The following is a 22,625-nucleotide window of genomic DNA, read 5'->3' as shown; positions in this document are numbered from 1 at the left end:
AAATCAGGGGTTAACTGCATAACCAATAGAATATGGCAGAAGTGATGGTGTGTGACCTCAGATGCTAAGTCATAAAAGAGAATGACACTTCCACCTTCTTGGATTTCTCACTCTGGGGAAATCCACACCATGTCATAACACTCAAGCAGTCCCCTGGAAAGGACCCCCTGAAGAGGAACTGAGGTCTCCCATCAGCAGCTACAGCCAACTTGCCAGCCATGTGAGTAAGCCGCCTAGGCCCAGACACATCCTTCCTTCAGATGATTAGAACTGCAGCCAGCTTTCTGAGAGACTCTGAGAACCCCTACCCCAATTGCTCTCAAATTCTTGACTCACAGAAACTGTGTGAGAGAGTAATTTTTAAGCCACTACATTTTGGGATCATCTTCTTCAGTATTGTGTTGGTTATTTTGGGTCTTTTGCCTTTCCATGTAAACTTTAGAATCAGTTTGTCAATATTCACAAAGTAACTTGTTAGGATGATAATTGAGATTGCATTGAATCTACAGATCAAGTTGGAAAGAAGTGACATCTTAATACTGCCTTGTAGCTATGAACATAGAATATCTATTTAGTTATTTAATTTTGTTTATCACAACTTTATAGTTTTCCTCAGATACATCTTGTACATAGGTTTCCCCATTTAAAGGTAGAGCATCCCTATGAAAACTTTCATAAGCCTAAACGGCATAAAGTGAAGAGTACCCCTCACTTTTTGAAAGTTTGCTTTACACCACTTTGTTTTTCAAAAGGCCTATAATAGTCTCTGTCTTACTAACCAAAAGAAATTCAAAGAGGATTTTTACTGTTACAAGAAAAGCCATTACCATACTAATTAGGACTTTTGTAAAAGCAAAGTGCCATAATGTGTATTTTGTTAAATTTATACCTGAATATTTCATTGTTTAATGCTAATGTAAATGTTACTGTGCTTTGAATTTCTAACTTCATTGTTTATTGCTGGTATAGAGGGAAAAAACAGTCTGTTATGTACTAACCTTGTATCCTGCAGACTTGCTATAATTGCTTATTAGTTCCAGGAGTTATTTTTGGCAATTGTTTGGGATTTACTATATGGACAATCATATCACTTGTTAAGTAAGACATTTTTATTACTTTCTTGCCAATTTGTATTCCTTTTATTACTTTTTCTTGTCTTACTATATTAGTTAGTACTTCTAATATGTTGTTGAAAAGCAGTGGTGAGAGGGGCCATCTTTGTCATGCTCCTGATCTTAGTTGCTTACCATTAAATAGGAGGTTAGGTGTAGATTTTTTTTGCTAGATATTCTTTATCAAGTTGAGGAAGTTCCCCTGTATTCTAGTTTGTTGAGCATTTTTTAACATTATGAGTGGATGTTGGATTTTGTCGAATGCTTTCTCTGCATCTATTGATATAATTGTGTGATTTTTCTTTAATATATTTTTATGTATTTCATAAAGGAAGGGAGAGGGAGGGAGAGATAGAAACATCAATGATGAGAGAGAATCATTGATTGGCTGTCTCCTGCATGCCTCCCACTAGGGTTCGAGCCCACAACCCGAACATGTATCCTGACTGGGAACTGAAAAATGACTTCCTAGTTCATAGATCGATGCTCAACCTCTGATTGAGGCAGATTGTGTGATTTTTCTATTTTAGCCTGTTGATGTGATGGATTGCATTCATTGATTTCTTCAGTATTGAACCAGCCTTCCATCTCGGGGATAAATCTTATTGGTCATTGTGTACAATTCTTTATTTTTTAAATTCATCTTTATTGTTGAAAGTACCACAGATGAACCCTTTTTTACCCCCATTGACCCCTTCCTTCCCATTCCTGCCCCCTCCCCAGGCCTTCACCACACTATTGTCTATGTCCATGGGTTATGCATATATGCATGTAAATTCTTTAATCTCTTCCCACCCCAACCCCTCTTCCCTCTGAGAGTCATCAGTCTGTTCCATGCTTTCATGTCTCTGGATCTATTTTGTTTGTCAGTTTATTTTGTTCATTAGATTCCACATATATGTAAGATCACATGATATTTGTCTCTCTCTCTGACTGGTTTATTTAGCTTATCATAATAATCTCCAGGTCCCTTCATGTTGTTTCAAAGGATAATAGATCTTTCCTTCTTTTTTACAGCTACATAGTATTTCATTGTGTAAATTATCTACTCATTTACTGATGGGTACTTGGGCTGTTTCCAGATATTAGCTATGTACAATTCTTTTTATACATAGTTGGCTTCTTTTTGCTAATATTTTGTTGAGAAATTCAGCATCAATGTTCTTCATTTTTCCCCTGTAATATCTTTATCTAGTTTTAATGTTAGGCTACTGCTGGCCTCATGGAATGAGTTAGGAAGTGTTTGTTTTTTGGGAGAGATTACAGATAATTGGTATAATTTCTTCCTTAAATATTTGATAGAATTTGCCAGTGAATTTACCTGGGCCTGGTACTTTCTGTTTCAGAAGGCTATTAATTATCAATTAAATTTTTTAAATATAAAAAAGACAAACTTTTCAGATTGTCTATTTTTCATTGGGTGAGTTTTGGCTTACTATTTCTTTCAAGCTATAATCACCTAATACACTGCTGCTAGAATTGGTTCATTTTATATAGGTTAGCATGTGTGGGCATAGCTTTGTTTGTAACATGCCTTTATTATTCTTTTGATATCCATAGTGTCAGTAGCTCTTTGATTTCTAATATTTGTGTTATCCTTTTTTTTTAAGTTAGCCTGGCTAGAAGTTTATCAATTTTATTGAACTTTTCAGATAAGGAGTTTTTTTGTTTCATTAATTTTCTGTATTGATTTTTTGTTTTTAATTTCCTTGATTTCTACCTTAACTTTTGTTATTTTGTTCCACTTATTTTGGATTTAATTTGGGATTTTTTGTTGTTGTTGTTTCTAGTTTTTTACATGGAAACTTCTATTACTGATTTTAGAGCTTTATTTTCTAATATGTGCATTCTATGCTATAAATTTTCTCTAAGCACTGATTCACTGCATCTCATAAATTTGATTAAATAGTATTTTCATTTTCATTTACTTTGAAATATATTTTGTCTTAAGAACTCTTCTTTGATCCATGAGTTATTTAGTGGTGTGTTTTTAAAATTTCCAATAGTTTGGGATTTTTCAGATGTCTTTCTGTTATTTCTAGTTTAATTTCATTGTGGTCTAAGAGCATACTTTGTATGATGTTGATTTTTTTTTAATTTTTAAAGATGTGTTTTATAGCCAGAATGTAGTCTATCTTGGCTAATGTTCTATGTGAGTTGGGGAGAATGTTTAGTCACCTGTGGTTGGATGAAGTATTATATAACTGCCAATTAGATCCAGATGATGATGGTGCTAGTCAGTTTAGCTAGATCCCTACTGATTTTCTGCCTGCTCATCTGTCAATTACTAACAAGAGGGGACTGAAGACTCCAACTATGGTCATGGATTTGTGTCTCTTTCTCCTTAAAGTTTTATCTGTTTTGTCTCATGTATTTTGATACTCTGTGTGAGGTACATACACAGGATTATAATGTCTTCTTGGAGAGTTGACATCTTTATCATTATGTAATGCCCCTCTTTATCCCTGATGATTTCCCGTTCTGAGTCTGAGAGAAAATCAGCTTTGCCTAAAATTAAAATAGCTATTCCAGCTTTCTTTTGATTAATAGTAGCATGGTATATCTTTCTCCATCCCTTTTAATCTGTCTTAAAAATTAAACTGAATTTTTTTAGACAAAATGCCCTTGGGTTCTATCTTTTATTAACCCTGTCAGTCTTTATCTTTTAATTGGTATATTTAGACCATTCACATTTAAAGTGATTCTTGATAGAACTGGATTAATATCTACCACCTACTGATTTCTATTCATTACCTTTGTTCTTTGTTTCCTTTTTTGCCTTCTATTTTTCTGCTTTCTCTTGTTTTAATTAATATTTTATATCATTCTCTTTTCTCTTAGCATATCACTTATAATTCTCTTAAATTTTTATTTTTGATTTTTAGGAATTACCCTAGAGTTTGCAGTATATATTTAAATCCACTTTCAATAACATGATACCTTTCATAGGTAGTTCAGGTAATTTATAATAGGCTATTCCCAATTCTTCTTCCTCCTGTCCCTTATAACATTGCTGTCACTCATTTCACTATTTAAGCTATAATCGCCTAACACACTGCTACTAATTATTTATAGTTCTCCATTAGATCAATTAAGAATAGAAAAGTTGTTTACTTTCATTTATTATTTTCTAGTGTTCTTTTCTTCATGTAGATCCAAGTTTCTGACCTGCACCATTTTCCTTTCTCTGTTAAGAACTTCTTTTAACATTTCTTCCAACACACGTCTACTGGTGAATAATTTCCTCAGTTTGTTTGCCTGAAAAGTCTTTATTTCCCATTCACTTTAAAATAATAATTACACTGGATACAGAATTCTAACAGCGGATTTTCTTTCAACACTCTAAATATTTCTCTCCATTCTCTCTTGCTTGCATGGTTCCCAAAGAAAAGTCTGATGTAATTCTTCTCTCTGCTACTCTATAGGTAAGGTGTCTTTTTCCTCAGGCTTATTTCAGTATTTTTCTTTGTTTGATTTTCTGAAATTTGAATATGATGGGCCTTCATGTAGATTTTTTTTATCCTATTTGGGTTCTAAGAGCTTCCTGGAACTGTGGTTTGGTATGCCATTAATTTTTTAAAATTGCCAGCCATTATTACTTCAAATATTTCTTCTCCTTTCTCTCTTTTTCCCCCCTGGCATTCCCATTACCTATGTGTTACACTTTTTTAATTTTTTCATAATTCTTGAATATTCTATTTCTCTTATTTTAAATTCTATTTTCTCTTTACATTTAAATTTAGCAAGTTTTTATTGACATATTTAAGCTCACTGATTAAGTTTCAGTTGTGAAAGGCATTCTTCATTTCTGGTGCAGTGTTTTATGTGTTTTAGCATTTTCTTTTGATTTTTAGAGTTTCCAACTCTCTGTTAATATTATACATCTGTTCTTAAATGCTGTCCATTTTTTTCCCAATAGAGCTCTTAGCGTGTTAATTATAGGTATTTTAAATTCCCAGCATAATAATTCCAAAGTCTCTACCATCTCTGAGTCTGGTTCTGATGTTTGCTTTATCTCATCAGACTGCATTTTTTTTTCTTGCCTTTTATTACACCTTGTAATTTTTTTGTTGAAAGCCAGACATGATATATTGGATAATAGGAACTAAGATAAATAGGCCTCTAGTGTGAGGTTTTATGTGTATCTGGCAAGGAGCTTGACTGTGCCTAATGTTTGCTCTAGCTGTAGGCGTCACAGGCTTCAGTTTCCTTTCATGTCCTTTCCTTAGAAACTTCTTTTAAACAGTGTGTCTTGCAGACCTCTCCGTTGTAATCCACTGTTATTATCCCGGAGCCCCTTTACTATGGTCATAAAGTTTTGGGGAATTTTATGATCAAATCTCCATTTTTAGTGAGCTGGCATTAGTGGGCTGTGACCTTTAGAAGAGTTTCTTAACCATGCCAGGTAGAAAGGCAAAAGGGGGCTCCAGTTGTCTAATTGCTCTTCCTCTAGGTCAGATGACACTTTCATAAAGAAGTTTCCCTGAGGGCTCGCCTTTGTTTCAGAAAACTGAAGGCACTGGATGGATTTCAAAATGATTGCCCTTTCCCTCCCCTCGCCTGAAGCAAGAGGGCGTTTTTCTCTGATCTTCACTGTGAGAACCTCAAGTGGCTTCTGAAGGTAAGACCCATGAGAGGGTGGATGCTCCCCTAAGACTGGGTGCTGCTTCCCCAGGTTTTCAATGCTTGATTTGGTCCACATTCAGTCTCCAGCAATTCACCAGTTGCTGTTTAAGTGCCCTCTACCCATTACTGGCTCCTAGGAAGCTGGGATTCTTTGCATTCACCTATGTCTTCAGTATTCAGGACAGTGATTTGTCCTGTGACCCTAATTCTCTGATGGATGTAATAAAATGTTGATTTTCAGTTTGTTTAGCTTTTCTTCTTACTGAGATGACAGAAGTGACAACTTTCAAGATCTTCAAATGTTAGAACAGAAACCAGAAGTCTTCATAATATTTTTATATACATTACATCTTTTTGACTACATAAAAGGGGGAGGTATACAGATCTTAATGATTGACATTTTACATATAAAGAAACTGAGGTGAAACTAACCTTGATCTTCTAGTGCCTGCTAAGAGTCTTCCAATAAAGATCATTATGTTTAGGCATTAATGCATATGAAGCAACTTGAAAGAAAGTTTTCAGTTTAAGTAGCATGATATGAAACAGACTGAACTGGAATATCCTGTTATAAATATCCTCAAGCCTGACTTAGCCCCCAGTTCACTTTTAGGTTTTAAGAAACTCACAACAATGGGAGCCTCAATTTCTCAATGTGAATCCGAAGCAAGAACAAACCACATGATCACTGAGGTCTCTTATAATCACAAAGTGAAACCATTGTATTTAGGCCCTATATTTTTTGGAAGAGAGTTTGCATATGTGCGTATCTGGAGTATGCATGTGTGGAAAGGGAAACTTCAGATTTCTTTCTGAACTGCTTAATTAATCCCTTCCCTTAAATGAAAAGCCTTCGCATCTTTAATTCTTTAAAGGACATGGCACTGTAGCTTCTCCTGTTTCAAGCAGGACTTCCTTCCAGGACACCTCATCTTTGGGCAGTCCTTATGTTTTCTCCTTCTTGCAACTCTACCACCATTACTAACCACGGATTGTCTCAGTTAAATGTCACTTCCTCAGAGAGACTTTCTTTGAACCCTTAACCAGTGGTTCTCAACCTTCCTAATGCCACGACCCTTAATACAGTTCCTCATGTTGTGGTGACCCCCAATTTCATTGTTACAAATTGAACATAATTAAAGCATAGTAATTAATCACAAAAACAATATGTAATTATATATGTGTTTTCCGATGGTCTTAGGCGACCCCTGTGAAAGGGTCGTTCGACCCCCAAAGGCAGCGGTTCTCAACCTGTGGGTCGCGACCCCTTTGGCGGTCAAAGGACCCTTTCACAGGGGTCGCCTAAGACCATCCTGCATATCGATATTTACATTACGATTCATAACAGTAGCAACATTACAGGTATGAAGTAGCAACGAAAATAATTTTATGGTTGGGTCACAACATGAGGAACTGTATTTAAAGGCCAGAAGGTCGAGAACCACTGCCCAAAGGGTCTCGATCCACAGATTGAGAACTGCTGCGACTAAGGCAGGATGCAGCACTTTCCCTTTCTGAACTTATTTGCTCATACCTGCGTCCCTTGTTATTCTGGAACCTACATGAAAGGTAGGAACCTGTGGCGGTCACTGCTGCACTCAGAGCTAACAATCTACAACAGTGCTGTTCGCCAGAACTCTGCAATGGTAGGAATCTGTAATCTGTACAGGTGGATTGTGTCCAGGACAAGTGTCTAGGACAAGTGAACAACTACCTCTCGGTGCATGGGATGATGTTCAACCACCTGAGCCACACCGGCCAGGGTGAACTACTGAGTTTTTAATTCTAATATAAATTTAAATAGTCATATGCAGTCTGTGGCTACATATCAGAAAATGAGAAACTAGAGGAATATTTCTTAAAGTCTAAACCAAGATGTCAGGAATCTGCATTTCAACCCACTCCCCCTCAATATATTGATTCTTACTATCAATATCATCTGACAACTATTAATTTAGAATGTGATTCTCACAGAGGAGGTTTGAAAAGAAAATGATTCTTGAGCCACACCCCTAGAGATTCTATTGCAGTGGGTCTGGTGTGGGGTCCAGGTATCAATATTTTAAAAACAAATAAACAAATAAATAAATAAAACAAAAAAACCTCCCCAGCAATTGTAATGTTCAGTCAGGTTTGAGAAGCCTAGTATATATGTTCTCCTGTGGCACTCAGCACATAGTAGATAAATGCATGGGTAACTGGTCTGGTGCACTGATAAAGGATTAGTGATTGCCAGTGAAATCTTACAAGAGAGGTCAGTGACATTAGCCGTTCAGATGAATTTCTGGATATTCAGTGGGGAAAAAAAATTCAGCTTCAGATAATCTTTCACAACTGTGTGAAATTCCTTGGCCTTTGGTTTTATCCATACATAGTACAAATAATACCTAGTTCTGTGATGTTTAGAGAGAGTGACATGCTCAGAGTTCCCCGAAAAATCACCTCTTCAAATACACAAAAGCCTTTCTAATTTGCTGGTGGACTGGCAAAGGGCTTGAGGACTCACCTGAGTCACATGACCACGCACTCTGGCACAGACGCTGAAGGAGGGTGCTCCCTACCCTGCTGCTCTCAGGCAAGACCTTTGGATCACCTCTGATAGAGCCTCCCTCCCCCTCCAGCCAGGTGTTTAGGTGGTTGTCCCCGCAGGAAGCAAAGGCTGGCCAGGCCACCAGGAGAGCCTAAGGAACAGGGTCTCCAGTGTAAGAGCCTTCCCCTCTCCTCCCCACCCCTCCCCACCCCGCTCCTCTACCCCTGCCCTGTGCTTACTAGTAGGTAACTGTCCGGGAAGGAAGTGGAGGCTGGCGAGGTGCCTGGAGGGCAGAAGGCATGAGGTTGGCGCAGGCTCCGCACCAGCAGCCAGCAGCTGTGGAGGCGGATCACGGGTTGCTGAGCAGGTGGGAGTTCAGCCACTAGCCCTGAGCGCAGTGAGTACAGCAACTCAAAGGAAATCCAAGTAACTTTGCAAGGGAGTTGTCTCATGGTGTTTCAAAATGTGCCCATGAGTAAAAAGAAAAATCAACGCTCAGAATAAATATGTTGAAGCCCTGCTAATTTTAGCCAAGACACTGGCAGAAGTTAGCAGATTAGAGGAAATTAACATGAAACTAAAACTAAAATGTTAGTTGAAGTGGAACAAACAGTATGGATCAGACCATAGCAAATACCAACCAAAGGTCTGCATAGAAGTTAAAATTGCTAGGAGAAATGTAGAGGAAAAGTATTTACCAATAAATGAAACAAAAGTACTAGAACAAAAATGAATGAATATAGTTTAATAGAATAGCAGTGGACATTTAAAAGTAAAAATTAAATCAGATGCTTAAACCTCAGACAGAAGGTAGGGGAGGGTGGGCGGTAAGGGAGAGAGATCAACCAAAGGACTTGTATGCATGCATATAAGCATAACTAATGGATATGGGGGGGGGTATGAGTGGGGGATTGGGAGACAATAGGGGATAAGGACTCATTTGTAATACCTTAATCAATAAAGGAAAAAATGTTAAAATAAAAAAGTCTTTACAATAAAAAACTACTTTAAAGTATATTAATTTAATTTAAAGTTTATTTAAAAGTAATTTGAGATTTATTGACTCAACAGGTTTGCACTGAAAAAGAATTGAGTGATGTTGCTAGATAAAATAATATTGCTATTCTTTTCCACAAAAATTTCATGGATTTAAAAAGAGGTAGACTCTTCCTTAGAGTATTGCCAACCCGCACTGAAAACACATCACATGCTTTCCAAAAAGTACCAGAGCCGTGTGCAATAAACTTCACTTATCTGCAGGAAACAACTTTAAGTGAAGTAACATTGATTAATGTTCATTCAACAGTCAAAATACAGCTCTTGTACTCTGATTAGCATTTCAGATTATTCCTTCAATGGAGTGAGAACTGGGAGGTTTAGGTCTGTCAATAGCCATCTTTTCACTAAAATAATTTGCCACTTTTGAAGGTTTGACATTCTCCTATCAATGAATGTGCTTATAAAGGTTTTATTTCACTTTGCTTGTTTTAACTAAAATAAAAAGTGGCTTCTTCGCCAAAACCTAATCTTGTATCTTTTTTAGTCCCATGGCATTCTTCCCAGGCACCTCCTACACCTGTGACCTATTGTAACTGTTTTATCTTAGCAAAAGTTCACCTCTGCTTGAAACTTGAGCAGTAGCCCATATAAGCCTTTGCAGGGGTGAAACTTTCTTTTTGCCTAACATTAAAACTACTCTTTTATTGGAATAGTGTTACTCTGTCAGAATTTAAATCTTCCTCAACTTCATCCCCGTGGAGGATGCTGTCTTACCAGCTGTGTTTGTTTTTGTTGTTGTTGTTTTAAGAAAGCACACACAATTTCAAATAGCTATTTTTCTTGCTAAAATTCACTCAGAAACTTAGAAGTTATCCTTGTTTTCAGTTAAATTATCCATAATAATGCCTAGGAACAGGTATTATAGGTAGCTGTATATTTAATGTTCTCTGTGCGAACATGTAAGAAGCAATACCTGGAAAAATTAAATATAAATAAAAGAGTAATATAAAAATCAACCGAATGGCGGAACGACCAGAACGACTGCCCAACCAGCTGCTATGAGGCGCACTGACCACCCCCCAGTCCCTTCCCCTTGGCCCCCCTCCTTCGGCCAGCAGGCTCTGATCGCCCAATGGTGAACAGGGAACTGGGGGTGGGTGGCAGCGGGGGGCAGGGCTGGCTGCCAGCAGCCAGGGAAGATGGCCCTGATCACAGGCCAGGCCTAGGGACTGTACCCGTGCACAAATTTCATGTGCCGGGCCCCTAGTTTTAAAATAACTAAAAATGTGGTTTCAGATGTACTTTATTCAATACATATCCACAAGAAGTTATTACTATAACATTACATTTGGAGGGGGAAAAGGACTGGATTATCCTCAGTTCCATTTCAGACAGCTTACATGGTGAAGTGAACCAAAAAGTCAGTGTACCACATATAAACTCAAGATGGCATTGTGGGAAGACTCTGGTTTCCTCCTGTGATAAAATGACTCCTTGTGTTATTTTTTTTCCCCTCATGTAGCTTGTACAACTAAAAAGATGAATTATGTTTATTAGCCTTTTCCAAATGTTACCTTATGAAAAATGCCTGATTCTTCGCTCTTTATGGTTTGAGGTCTTTTCTTCATAGGAGGACCAGAACTTTTTAATAAGCTTAGCAATGTTATCCAATCGAACTTATGTAATGAGGGAATGTTTTGTATCTACACTGTCCTGTGTAGTAGTTCCTGGCTATATGTGGCTACTGAGAATGTGGTTAGCATGACTGAGGAACTGAAATTTTTTAAACTTAATTTTAATTATTTTAAATGAAATTTAGTTATTCATATGTGACTAGTGGCTACCAGATTATACAGAGAACTGCCAGCTGCCTCACATTGTCCTGGACTGACTGATAATATTGTACAACACACCACTGCTAAACCTATACTTGTGGATATTCCTGAAGAGTGACTCTTCAAGGACCTAAATCTTGAGATTTAGGAGATTCTTGAAGAGATCTTTAGAAGATTATTCTATCTGTTCAGTTTATTTCTTAAGCCATAAAGATATAAGGGTTTATGAACTATTTAAATTACTAGACACTGGGGGTACTACTGATGAAGAAAAGTGCATTTATCTGTAGCGGATCCTGAGTATGTAATAGTGATTCAACCTACGCATGCCTAGAAGCTGTGTCGGAAATATAACAGGCTTTTGCTTGTTAAGGCACTAGTAGTTCTGAAAGTCTTCAGACATGCTCTCTCATTTGCTTATCGCAACAACCAGTTGAAGTAAACAGAGTCCTAGTCTACAATTTGTTTATTTTACCCATCTACCTACAAGAAGAATTTTTTATAATATAATAAAACTGTATCTAAATCTTAGAAGAAGTGAGGCTTTCAAGCTCTGAAGACAGTTGTTTTTTTTAATTGTAGATTAGAGATCAAAAAGGCTTTTTTTTATTTCAAAAAATGAATAAATGACCATGGAGTATGAACATAATATCTAATTTCATAATATCCTAACTCTATATCTGGAAGAAGGAATCTGCGCATACTTTTAAAAAACTCAATAAATAGCATCTATTGATCAACATTTGTTCACAGATTCACAACTTCTTCATTGTTTAATTTTTATATCTTCTATTTCAGAAGCTCTTGAAAATTGCATCAAGTCTAAAGTGAACCAGCTCACTCTCAGGCAGAACTATAACCATGAGCAACAATGGAACAGACCTAACCCTTGGTTTCATCTCCTCTTCTGTAGCCATCCTTTTGTTTGGCTCAAACTATGTACCACTTAAAAAATATGATACTGGTGATGGTAACTATTTTTCCTTCGTTGTTTACTTTAAATTATTTTTAAATACAAAGTTCTCTATTTGGGTCTTTTAAAAAATGATGGCTACAAAAATAAATTTTGTTTATGCTGGCACCAAATGAATAAAGCTTAAACTAAATCATTTAATAATGCCAAGCCAGTTATCTGAGAGTTAGTATAAGATAACCTTAAGGTTGTGTTTCATAGTAAAGCTAGGATGGATACTGTCAGGAAAGCTTTTTAGCCATATCTGTTATGTTTACAAAAGAAGAAAGTCCATTCTATGAATAACACGGGTTTTGAAAACACAAATTTCCAAAGCAATTGAGAGAATAGAGAGCAATTTGAGCATAACATGAATTTTGTGTTTGCTTATGTGCAATTTTGAATCTAACAAAACACGGTGAACAGAGAACACTGCATCTAGATGGATAAAGATGCATAGTAATGCGCTCACACACACACCCCTTAAACATCCACCAGCTCCCCCAGCACCACAACCATCCTCATCTAGTGTTAGAACATTCCATCCACCCACTGCACACTAACTTACAAGCTGTAACACTTCCGATGTCCACTTCCATAAGCAAACTTCAGGTCTTTTTCAAGTTGAGCCACATTTATGGTAGCATTTATGAATTTCTTAACCACATACCCAGTGCAAAACTGTACTATCATTTTTATCAGGTTCCTATCTTTTTTTTCTAATATGTTGATGAAGTTTTTGTGTTGTACCCTAGCCCCAATTTCCCCATTAGCTCTGAGATTTCTATTACATGATTTTGCATAGTGCAGTGATTTTTAGGAATGTAATGTCACATTATAGTAGAACTGACTATAATGTGAATTTTAGGGAAGAAGCAACAGTTGTTTTTATCTACCTGCCTTTTATATTAAAGCCAGAAGAAGGAATTGGAGAAGTGATGGTGAACACCTGTTAGAAAGCAGATGCGTTATCTCCCAGATTCTTTATGTCTTGTCACAACTTAGACCATAAAATTAAAAATCTTTTCCCTCCACAGCCGTTCTTTTCCTTTGGAGTTAAGATAGGAATGGAAACTACTAAAAGAGGAACAAAAACCATACTGAGGGATCGAGGACCTAGGTTTTAGGTATTTCACAACTGTATGATCCTGGGCAAGTTTCATCAGCTCTTTTGTTCTCAGTTTCTCATTTATAAAATGAAGAACTTGTAAAATGATGTTCCCTTTCATCTTTATGATCCTACTTTTTTTTTTTTGTCTGAGAGGTTAACGGCCATTTTTTTCTTTCCTCCACAGAAATAGGCAAAAATCTTCCAAAGTTTAGAGTCAGAAGTGTTACATTGAGTTATCAGTGGCTTAGTATTTCTTCCAATGTTGACTCTTTCTTTATCCTTTTAATCTCGAAACCTTGATGCAGAAGCCTCAGAAAGGTACAGGTTTACCCACATCACCATGCGCTGTTCCGATAACTGGCAAATGGCAACCCAGAGCCTAGAAAGGAGAGTAGCCCTGACCTACAAGGCCAATGCTCAGGCTTGTGATGTCTGACTCATCATACTCTAAATGTAACAAGGTCTACATGTGACCATAAATGACTTTATTTTAATCCCAAAGGTGACATAAATGATCCTCAAACGTTTAAATCACTGCTGTACTATTCTGAAGTTCTTAAGGCCATGTTTTTGATGATGGACAGCACTAGGTGTGGCATCTGAATAAAAATATAGAGACTCAGTCTTGCCAGTACTCTGGTAGAAAAGATTTGATTTGTCGAATAGATGGGAAAGGGTATTAAGCAGAAATACACTGCTTAGTAAGCTTTCGAGTCAAACAACCTAGGTTTGAATTCTAGTTCTACAAACTTCTAGCTGTTTGTACAAGTTACTTCATTTCAAATTCGTTTTCTCTGTCTTTGAACTAGGGTTAATTATGATGGACAGTAATTGTAAGAATTACATTAAATGTGCAAAGTTCCTGGCAAATAGGCATTCAGTAAATTGTGGCCATTCCTATAATAATATCTCATTGGTATTCCTAAGCCTTAATTTACTCAAATCAGTTTGAACCACTGACACCAATTTCTTTTATTTCCAGGAATGTTTCTCCAGTGGGTACTTTGTGCTGCTATATGGTTGGTTGCTTTGGTGGCCAATCTGGTATTACATTGCCCTAAGTTTTGGCCTTTTGCAATGGTGGGGGGCTGCATTTGGGCAACTGGTAAAGTATGATATAATTTATCATTTAATACTTTAATCAATTTATACTATGCTCATAATAACTCTGGTTCATAGAAGGGCACAAATTGTAATTCTGAGTAATTCTTAGTCATGGATACTAGAAATTGACAATTTAATTTCTTTCATTCAGATGCTCCATAAATCTTTTTGGTGCATTTCCTAACTAACTCCTCTTAATGATTTCTTTTGTAGTCCCTGATAGATAATTATAGCAATTATTACCAATTGTTCTCTGTCCAAGTATAACTCATATATGAGTTTACATGATCTCACCTTTCTTTCTCTAGCATGTTTATCAGAAAATATTTATTAAATAGTAGTCTCTACTAATATCATTTTTAGGGCTTGTATTTTTAAAACATATATTTTTATTAATTTCAGAGAGGCAGGGAGAGGGAGAGAGATAGAAACAACAATGATGAGAATCACTGATCCACTGCCTCCTGCATGCCCCCTACTGGGGATCCAGCCTGCAAGGGCAACTGGGGCATGTGCCCTTGACCGGAATCAAACCCAGAATCCTTCAGTCCACAGGTGGACACTTTATCCACTGAGCCAAACTGGTGAGGGCAGGACTTGTCTTTTAAAGTAGCCAAGCACAGATACATTATAATTTCAAAAGCACTGGCAGGAAATAAAACAAAAGCTTCGCTCTGTTGCCTTATCAATACCTGAAATTATATAACTAGAATTTATGCCCTTTTTTGGCCAATCAAGAATGTATAAGTACACCTCTGGAGAGCTTTCTTCTTTTTAGCTAAGAGAATTTCAAGTATCAAGGATCTTTAGAGGTAATTTTATTAAAAGCAAATAAATTTTAAAATGTTAAAAATCTATTGGGTACTCACTTAATTTGAATGTCTGCAGAATAAATGATTTAATGAAGTTTATGAGTTGGAGGACAAAAACGTTAACTTTTAAATTTCTACTAGAATTTAAATTATTATCCCTCACTTATACCTTAATGTGATTGTGTTTATCATATCTAATTGGGATAGGAGAACACAGAATGCATCCATTTATCCTGCAGAACTTGATAACCACCCCATAGTATTTATATTCACCCAGTAGGTTCCACTGGGAGTCAATAGGAGAATGGTCTAATTTTAGATATTTGCAGATGTGGATGCTATAGGTCCTAGTAACTGATTTGATATGGGTAGTGGACAAAACGGAAGAGCCTATGGTGATGTCGGGATTTTATCACAGGCGATTAGGAAGGTGGTGGTATCAATGACAAGGATGCGGATAATAAGGGGGAAAACATGTTTGAAATGGAAAATGATGAGTTCAGCTTGGGACTGCCTGAGTTTGAAGTCCCTGATGTTTCCTCAGTGGGGAACATCTGGTTGGAGATCCCTTATTGACAGTTTGAAGCATAAAACTGTAGAGAAGGTCCAGGCTAGACCTATATAGCTGGGAGTAGGTCTCTCTAGTTGATAGCTGAAATCATGGCATTAGCCAAGTACCCAAAGTAGAATATAGCAATAGGTGGAAATGTATTTTAGGGGAAATATTTATCAGGTACCTAAATCTTGAGAGAATGCACTGCAGAGAAGAACAGGAGGGAATCAGGAAATGAGAGCATCTTAGAAGTCAAGAGAGGAAAGCTTTCAAGAAAACATTGCTAGAGCTGAGGGGCTAAGAACTATTTAAAATGATCATGGATTTGGCCCTAAGTGAGCCTCAAGAGGACAAAGCAATGAATGAAACAAGATAGTGAGGATGGAAGAGCAAAGTCTAGGGTCATAGAGGGCCAACAACTTCTATCAGTGGTTGGCTCTGGTTCGAGTCTAAGAGGATGGTCACCACTAATTTAATTGTTGATAGTTATTGCAAAACTTCAGAACAGAGACCTAAGTTAAGGTTGAAGAGTATTAGTGTAGTTAGACAAGGACCTATTCAATATTTTTTGTATGATTTTGCTCTAAGCCTCATTTTTTAGCAATCATAATCATGGGTTTAAATGCAAAAAATGTGGTTATTTTATTTTTAAAAAATGAGGAATTGTGCTTCACTAAATTTGTCCAAATCCCATAAATTTCCATTGAAGTTAAAATAAAAATTAATTCCATTTATAAATGTATTTTCTGTATTGAAAAATAATACCTTTCTTCTGTGTGTTACATCTACAGGGAACATTGCTGTTGTCCCAGTGATGAAAACCATTGGTTTGGGTCTTGGACTCTTAATCTGGGGATCATTTAATGCCTTAACTGGTTGGACAAGCTCAAGGTAACACAAAGCTAACTGTTTCAACTAAGATTCTCTGAGTTCATACTCTATGGAAGGCTAGTGTTAGTGATTGGTCTAGCAAGGAATAACATATGATTCTTATCATTTTAGAGATTATAGCCAAGATATATGCATAAAATATGCTTCCTTTAATTATTATTTACCCAAAGTTCTAAAGAAGTGATCTAGATATTTGATCAGGATATAGTAAAAAATTATCTCTAGGGGGGAAAAACACTAGGGAGAGAGAAAGGGAACTGATGTTTATCTTCCCCTTTCTATTGTGTGGCAATTTGTTAGACATGTTGTATGTATGCATTATTCTTGGCTCATTTTCACAAATATATGAGGTAAGCACTATCTTATAAGAGAACTGATACGCAAAGAAGTTGAGTAACTTGCTGAAGGTCACAGAGCTAATAAGCCAGATTCAGCCCAGGTCGTCTAGTTCTAAAGCATATATTCTTCCCTAGAGTCTGGGCCAGGGACAACAGACTAGGGCCCCGCTTCCCAGACATTTTTGTCAAGAAGGAGTTATTGGAACACAGCCAAGCTGATCTATTTAAGTGTTGTCTGTGGCTGCTGTTAGACTACAATGACAGAGTTGAGTAGTTGCAAGGTACCATCTGGCCCACAAAGCCTAAAATATTAACTCTCTGCTTCTTTAAAGAAGAGTTTGCCAAGCCCAGTTCTAGAGCTGGGCTGTTCAATATAGTTGCCACAGGCCACATGTGACCATTTATATTTAAAGTTACAACAGTATGGTGGTTACCAATGGGAGGAGGTTGGGAAGTAGTCAAGGTTATAGAGGGTCAAATATTTGGTGATGGAAGATTTGACTTTGGGTGGTAAACACAATGCAGTACACATAGATGATGTATCTTAGAACTGCACATAATTCGATTTTAAACAAACAAATAAATAATAAAAAGCTAAAACTATAAATTTAAATTAATTAAAATTGGGAAAATTAAACATTCAGTTCCTCAGTTGTACTAGCCACATTGCAAATGCTCAATAGCCCTATCTGCCTAGAAGCTCCCCACTTGTACAGTGCAGCTGTAGAACAGGCCCCTGATCACAGAAAGTGCTAGTGGGCTGCACTGCACTGCTCATGGTCAGTATTGAGATTAACATTCAAGTAGAGTTTGGGAAATGAATAAAACGGAGGCTCTTACTCTGACCTTACTTTTTGATCTGGTCTTCCCACTTAAGCACTACAACACCTTCAAAACACACTCACCTCCCATACATTCTTTTCCGTCCTTTCCCCATTTCCTACCCTGCTTTTTACATGGACTATTTTCTCTTTTCTTCTTGCCTCCTTTTCTCTCCCCGCTAGATGTTTCACAGTGATTGTTGGTAATGACCATTGCAACGTCAAGGCATGAAAACAAAAAGAACTTGCAGTTATTTATGAGTCTGTTTCAAATGTTATGGGAAATTGCCACCAACCAGTTAGCATTCAGTTACCCGCTCAATTCATTTATTGTCTTTCTTCTTCCTTAGTCTTAGTAAGAAAGGGACATTCACAAATACTTTTACATATATTCACTCATTTAATCCTCATAAGAAACCTATAAGGTGGGTGTAATTGCCCTCATTTATAGATGGGAAATTGAGGCACAGTGAAGATAGTTATCCAAGTCCCATTCAGTGAGGAACCTATGATTGGAATCCAGGAATCTGTCCCTGAGTCCATGCCCTGAATCACTATGATGAACACTTTTTAACAGCATTGACGTTGATGTGATTTCCTCAATTTCCAGGTTTGGCTGGTTTGGAATGGACGCAGAAGAAGTAGCAAAACCACTGCTAAATTACTTGGGCGCTGGGCTATCAGTAGTCAGGTACATAGCTATTTCTAATGATTTATCTCTTCTTTTAAACATTTAGAGTACTTGTTAAAGATCCTGGCTTGTTGACATTTTTTAAACCTCATTTTTTCATACATTGACATGCTTTCCCTCAGATTCTTCATTTACGCAGACAGACTTGGCTTGAGAGGACAAAAAAATGCCAGCTCTGAGGCCAGGGGGCCAAGCCCTAGCTCTCAAAAGCCTTGAGACCCTGGGGAAGTCACTTAGCTTCTTTCAAGCTCACTCTCATTATCTGTAATATTTAAAAAACCATAATAATTGGTTCAAAATTAGAATTAAGTAGCACATTCAAGTAGTTTGCAAGCTAACAAATGCCATGTAAATAAATGTTATGCTGGCTTCCTGAGGCTCCGAGAATAACCACTGATTCTCTTATTATTACTCACTTACTCTGTGCCACCCAGTTTCTACTTCCCTGTCACTTCACTCAACTCTTCTTAACCTGGTTAGGTAACCAACTCTATCACCTATGCAAACATACACCCATTGAACATTTTTAGATGTATCTGTGCCTAGTTGTACATTCTATATGAATGAGGATGAAAATGACTTGGAATCTCTATATGGCCATGTTCAGTCAATAGAACTCTAACAGAAATTAGGTCACCTTACATGCAGTGCCCTTTCCTCTCTAGATGCCATTTATATTCCCTGTCAGTGCTTCACATAATGGATAGCCCTGCCTGGGAAGATTTTAGTGCTTTTTTTATTCTTCAAGGGAAGAATGCTATATTTCCCTTCCTCCGGCAATGATAGCTTTTCCCCAGCCACACTCCAGAAGCAATCTCTTTGTCATTGAAATGTTGCCTTAGAGAGTGGTTCCAGGCCAATTGGAGAAGAAATAACATAGATTCTTCTAAAATAGCGGATTCCTGACATTTTTGGTTGGAGGCAATTTTATGAATTCTGCATAATTCATACAGCTTTGAATAGCTCTCTCAAAAACAGTTTCTTTGCACCCGAAAATTGTAATGTTAGCATGCTTTCGTTTTAATGGTAAATAAGGCCATTTATCCAGTCCATCCGGCATTCTTTTTCTCCATAGTTCTTCTTTCTGCAGAAAGTGCACATTCTCTAAAATTACAAATTATTCATGTTCTACCACCTCTACCTGTGTGACACTGGAAAAATCACTTAGTTTCTCCAAAGCTTTGGTTTCTTCCTCTGGGGATAAATTTGTGATAATAATTGCACCAGCCTTGTAATATATTTTGAGAATTAAATGAAATAAAATATATTAAGTGGTTTATATGGTACTAGACACGTTGCTCTATGTATTGGGTAATTTTTATCGTAATAGTCATTTTTATTAACAACTTTCATGTTTATTTGCTGTTTCCCCTTTGGATATGTGTTGTCCAACTCTATGGTAAGCTAATCAGTGCACCCGGGGACTCATGTAGCTTGGTTTGAAGCTTGTCTGAGGCAGGAAAATGCGATGAGCTTTTTCTGTGGTGCTCCCTTCTGTGCTTCTTTACTGACAGGAATTTCTTGGACCTTTCATTTCATTATTTTAACTTAGTTAAATCAGTTTGAAGGGCATTCATTGAATAAGCTTGGAGTTTCATGGTCAGTATAAAAAAACTTGGAATAAGGTTACATTGGTTTAGGATGTTGCTCTTCTTTTTTTAAATTGAAATTATTGCTTCTCTTCTCCACACAATCCAGTTTTTAAAGGATTGGGTAGGTCATTTCTAGCCTTACATTTGTCCTATATCATATCTGCCACAACCTTCGCGGCAGGGTTCAGGATCTGAAGGAGGGGCCAACGCACGAATGAAAATGCTATACAAGAAATATGAATTTAGAAGGCATGGCGGGCCAGGTGGAGACCTTTTTCTTGAAGAGGTACCCCCGAGACTGGGTCCTCTCTGCTTTTTATTCAGTTTTAGATACACATCTTGCCCTCTAGCAATGCATACAGACATATCAAAGGTAAAGTTTGGTAAACAGTAAAAGGATTATCAGGTTAAGGAATTGCCTTGAGCCACCACTATCTCAACAATCAATGCTTAGCATCAGCCCTGCTAACGCCCAAGGTCCATCAGCCTTCCGTGTTCCTTGGTGCACTGACAGTATTGACAAGCAGTGACTTCCTACAAGTATCAGTCTGTCTTTACAATCAGTGGTGCTGTTTAAGTATTTTAAACAGCAGAGGATTTAACACAGGGGATTGTTTACAAAGTGTTATAAGGCCCAATGGAGCCGGAGAAGGAAGATGGTACCATCATACACCCAGAGCACACATCTGGCCAGTACTGCTGAACAGCTGCCTCTGCCCTGAGCGACCTACCGCTGCTGCTGAAATTTCTGGAGCCATCACCAAAACCAAATGGTGTCTCCCAACTTTTAATCTTGTGCATGTGCCTTCGCTATCAATACAGTTTGAGAAAATGTAGATTTCAGTTTTCTAAGCCTCATATTTAGGAGAGAATCTATGAGGGTGGGAGTAGAGCTGACACCAAGAAACAGTGTCCAGCACACTCTCTTAAACATGTCTTAATGAAGATCCAGGAGTCAGAGTTCATACAAAAGCAGATTTTCTTTTCAATTAAAATTAATGCTCTGGATTTCCCCAGGGTCTATTCTGTATTCTTTTCTCTTCTCACTTAATTGGTCTTCTCATGAGAGTTGTGTTGTGACGAAACCCAAATCTTTGTTTTTAGCCATTACCTTTTCAGGGCCACAGTCCTTACATCTATCTATAGACCAGGATAGACATCTCTACATAGCTGCCTCCCAGGCTTCTCCTACTCAATTTGAAGTAAAATAAATTGTGCATGAGGACTCTGCTAAGTCAGCACTCTACAAACACTAGACGTTTAGTTCCTTGCTCTTTGCCGTCAGCATTTTCCAATCAGAATTACTTTTCTCATTTTACCCTTCCCTGCAACCTGGTTCCTCTTCCTGAATTCCCTCTTTTCATAAAAGGTATTAGCCACAATCTTTCAAAATCAAAACCTGTCACCTTAATTTTTTTTATTTTACGCACCACCCTTTATCTAATGTTATAAACGTCTGAATATTTCACAGGTTTTCCATTACTTTGGGTCCTTACTACCTACCCATCTATATACCTCACATTTAATTTCCCTAGTTCCATTCTTTCCTTTTGCCAGTTTGACTTGCTTGTATGTGCTATCAAATCTGGTCATCACTCTTCTATTTGAGAACCTCTTCAGTCTCCCCCTTGGATTCAGAATAAATTTGACTCCTTAATCTGGCATATCCTTCACAGTGTTAGCTTCAACCCTTCTTCCTAGTGCATCTTTCTCCCTGCATAGTTGTCCCTCAGTATCATGGGGCATTGGTTTCAGGACCCCCTGCAGATATCAAAATCACAGATACTCAAGTCCCTTATATAACACAACCCTCCCATATACTTTAAATAGTTTCTAGATTACACGTAATACCTAATACAATGTAAATGCTACTTTATTGTTTAGATCAGGAGTGGACACACCTGTGGCTTTGGTAGATGGCCTCACTCTCCTCCATGGGAGTTGCACAGTTCTGTTGCACAGTTCTGCACTCCCAATCAGGGGTACCTGTTTCCAACTGAGATGCTATTAAAATTTGGAGGGGGGGGTCAATATAATAGTAAAAAAATATTATTTCAAGGTATTTTTTATTTGTATTATTTTACCATGTAATTCCAGGGTTAAGCAGGAATGAAAACAAAGATGGAGCCATGAACTGAAACAAAATCAAGAGAAAGATCTGATTTAGGGGGAAAGCCTATGAGTTTAGCTTTTAACCTGTTGCAGTTAAGGACCATGAGAGACACCAAAGAGAATGGCAGTCCTGGAGAAATGGCAGAACCACTGAAGGGGCAGTTTGGAAGTGATCATCATGCCATTAGAATTTTATTTAAGCTGTGTTTTACTTGAACCAGGGTTCAAGAAAAATATCACTAAAATTTATTTTCTTTACAGTACTTTCATATTTTTCTTCATCAAAAGTGAAATACCAAAGAACACGTGTTCTATGGATACCACACCATTAATGACAGAGCATGTAAGTCTAGCCTGAGAGACGACTTTATTTGAAACATAAAATTAAGATAAAAGGAAAATGCATTGATTCGAAACTAAGATGAGAAGGTGGTGGTTTTCATGTTTTGTTTTGTTTTTTCCAGTCAGGGCTAAGATATCTTATTTATTACAACTAAGTCTATGTAGCAATATTTCCCCAGGAAAGCTTCTCAGCAAACACATGAG

General features: G+C 37.3%; 1 protein-coding gene across 3 annotated transcripts in view; it reads left to right on the top strand.

Annotated features, from left to right (window-relative positions):
* The first annotated feature begins 5,446 nt into the window (after positions 1-5,446).
* Positions 5,447-22,625, top strand: part of TMEM144 (transmembrane protein 144) — a 36,288-nt gene continuing 19,109 nt past the window's right edge. For 2 of the 3 annotated variants that reach the window (XM_023755411.1, XM_006081857.3), the window contains exons 1-6: positions 5,447-5,733; positions 11,901-12,072; positions 14,148-14,270; positions 16,426-16,525; positions 18,295-18,375; positions 22,341-22,422. In XM_023755411.1, coding sequence (XP_023611179.1) covers positions 11,964-12,072; positions 14,148-14,270; positions 16,426-16,525; positions 18,295-18,375; positions 22,341-22,422 — 495 coding nt within the window. In that variant the 5' untranslated portion in view covers positions 5,447-5,733; positions 11,901-11,963. Of the gene's footprint in view, positions 5,734-8,595; positions 8,666-11,900; positions 12,073-14,147; positions 14,271-16,425; positions 16,526-18,294; positions 18,376-22,340; positions 22,423-22,625 lie in introns of those variants that run through there. The other variant, XM_023755410.1, reaches the window with a different exon arrangement.

The sequence above is a fragment of the Myotis lucifugus genome, unplaced genomic scaffold (genome assembly GCF_000147115.1).
Source record: "Myotis lucifugus unplaced genomic scaffold, Myoluc2.0 scaffold_1, whole genome shotgun sequence".
NCBI classification, from domain to species: domain Eukaryota; kingdom Metazoa; phylum Chordata; class Mammalia; order Chiroptera; family Vespertilionidae; genus Myotis; species Myotis lucifugus.
This window is presented reverse-complemented; position numbering and strand designations above follow the sequence as displayed.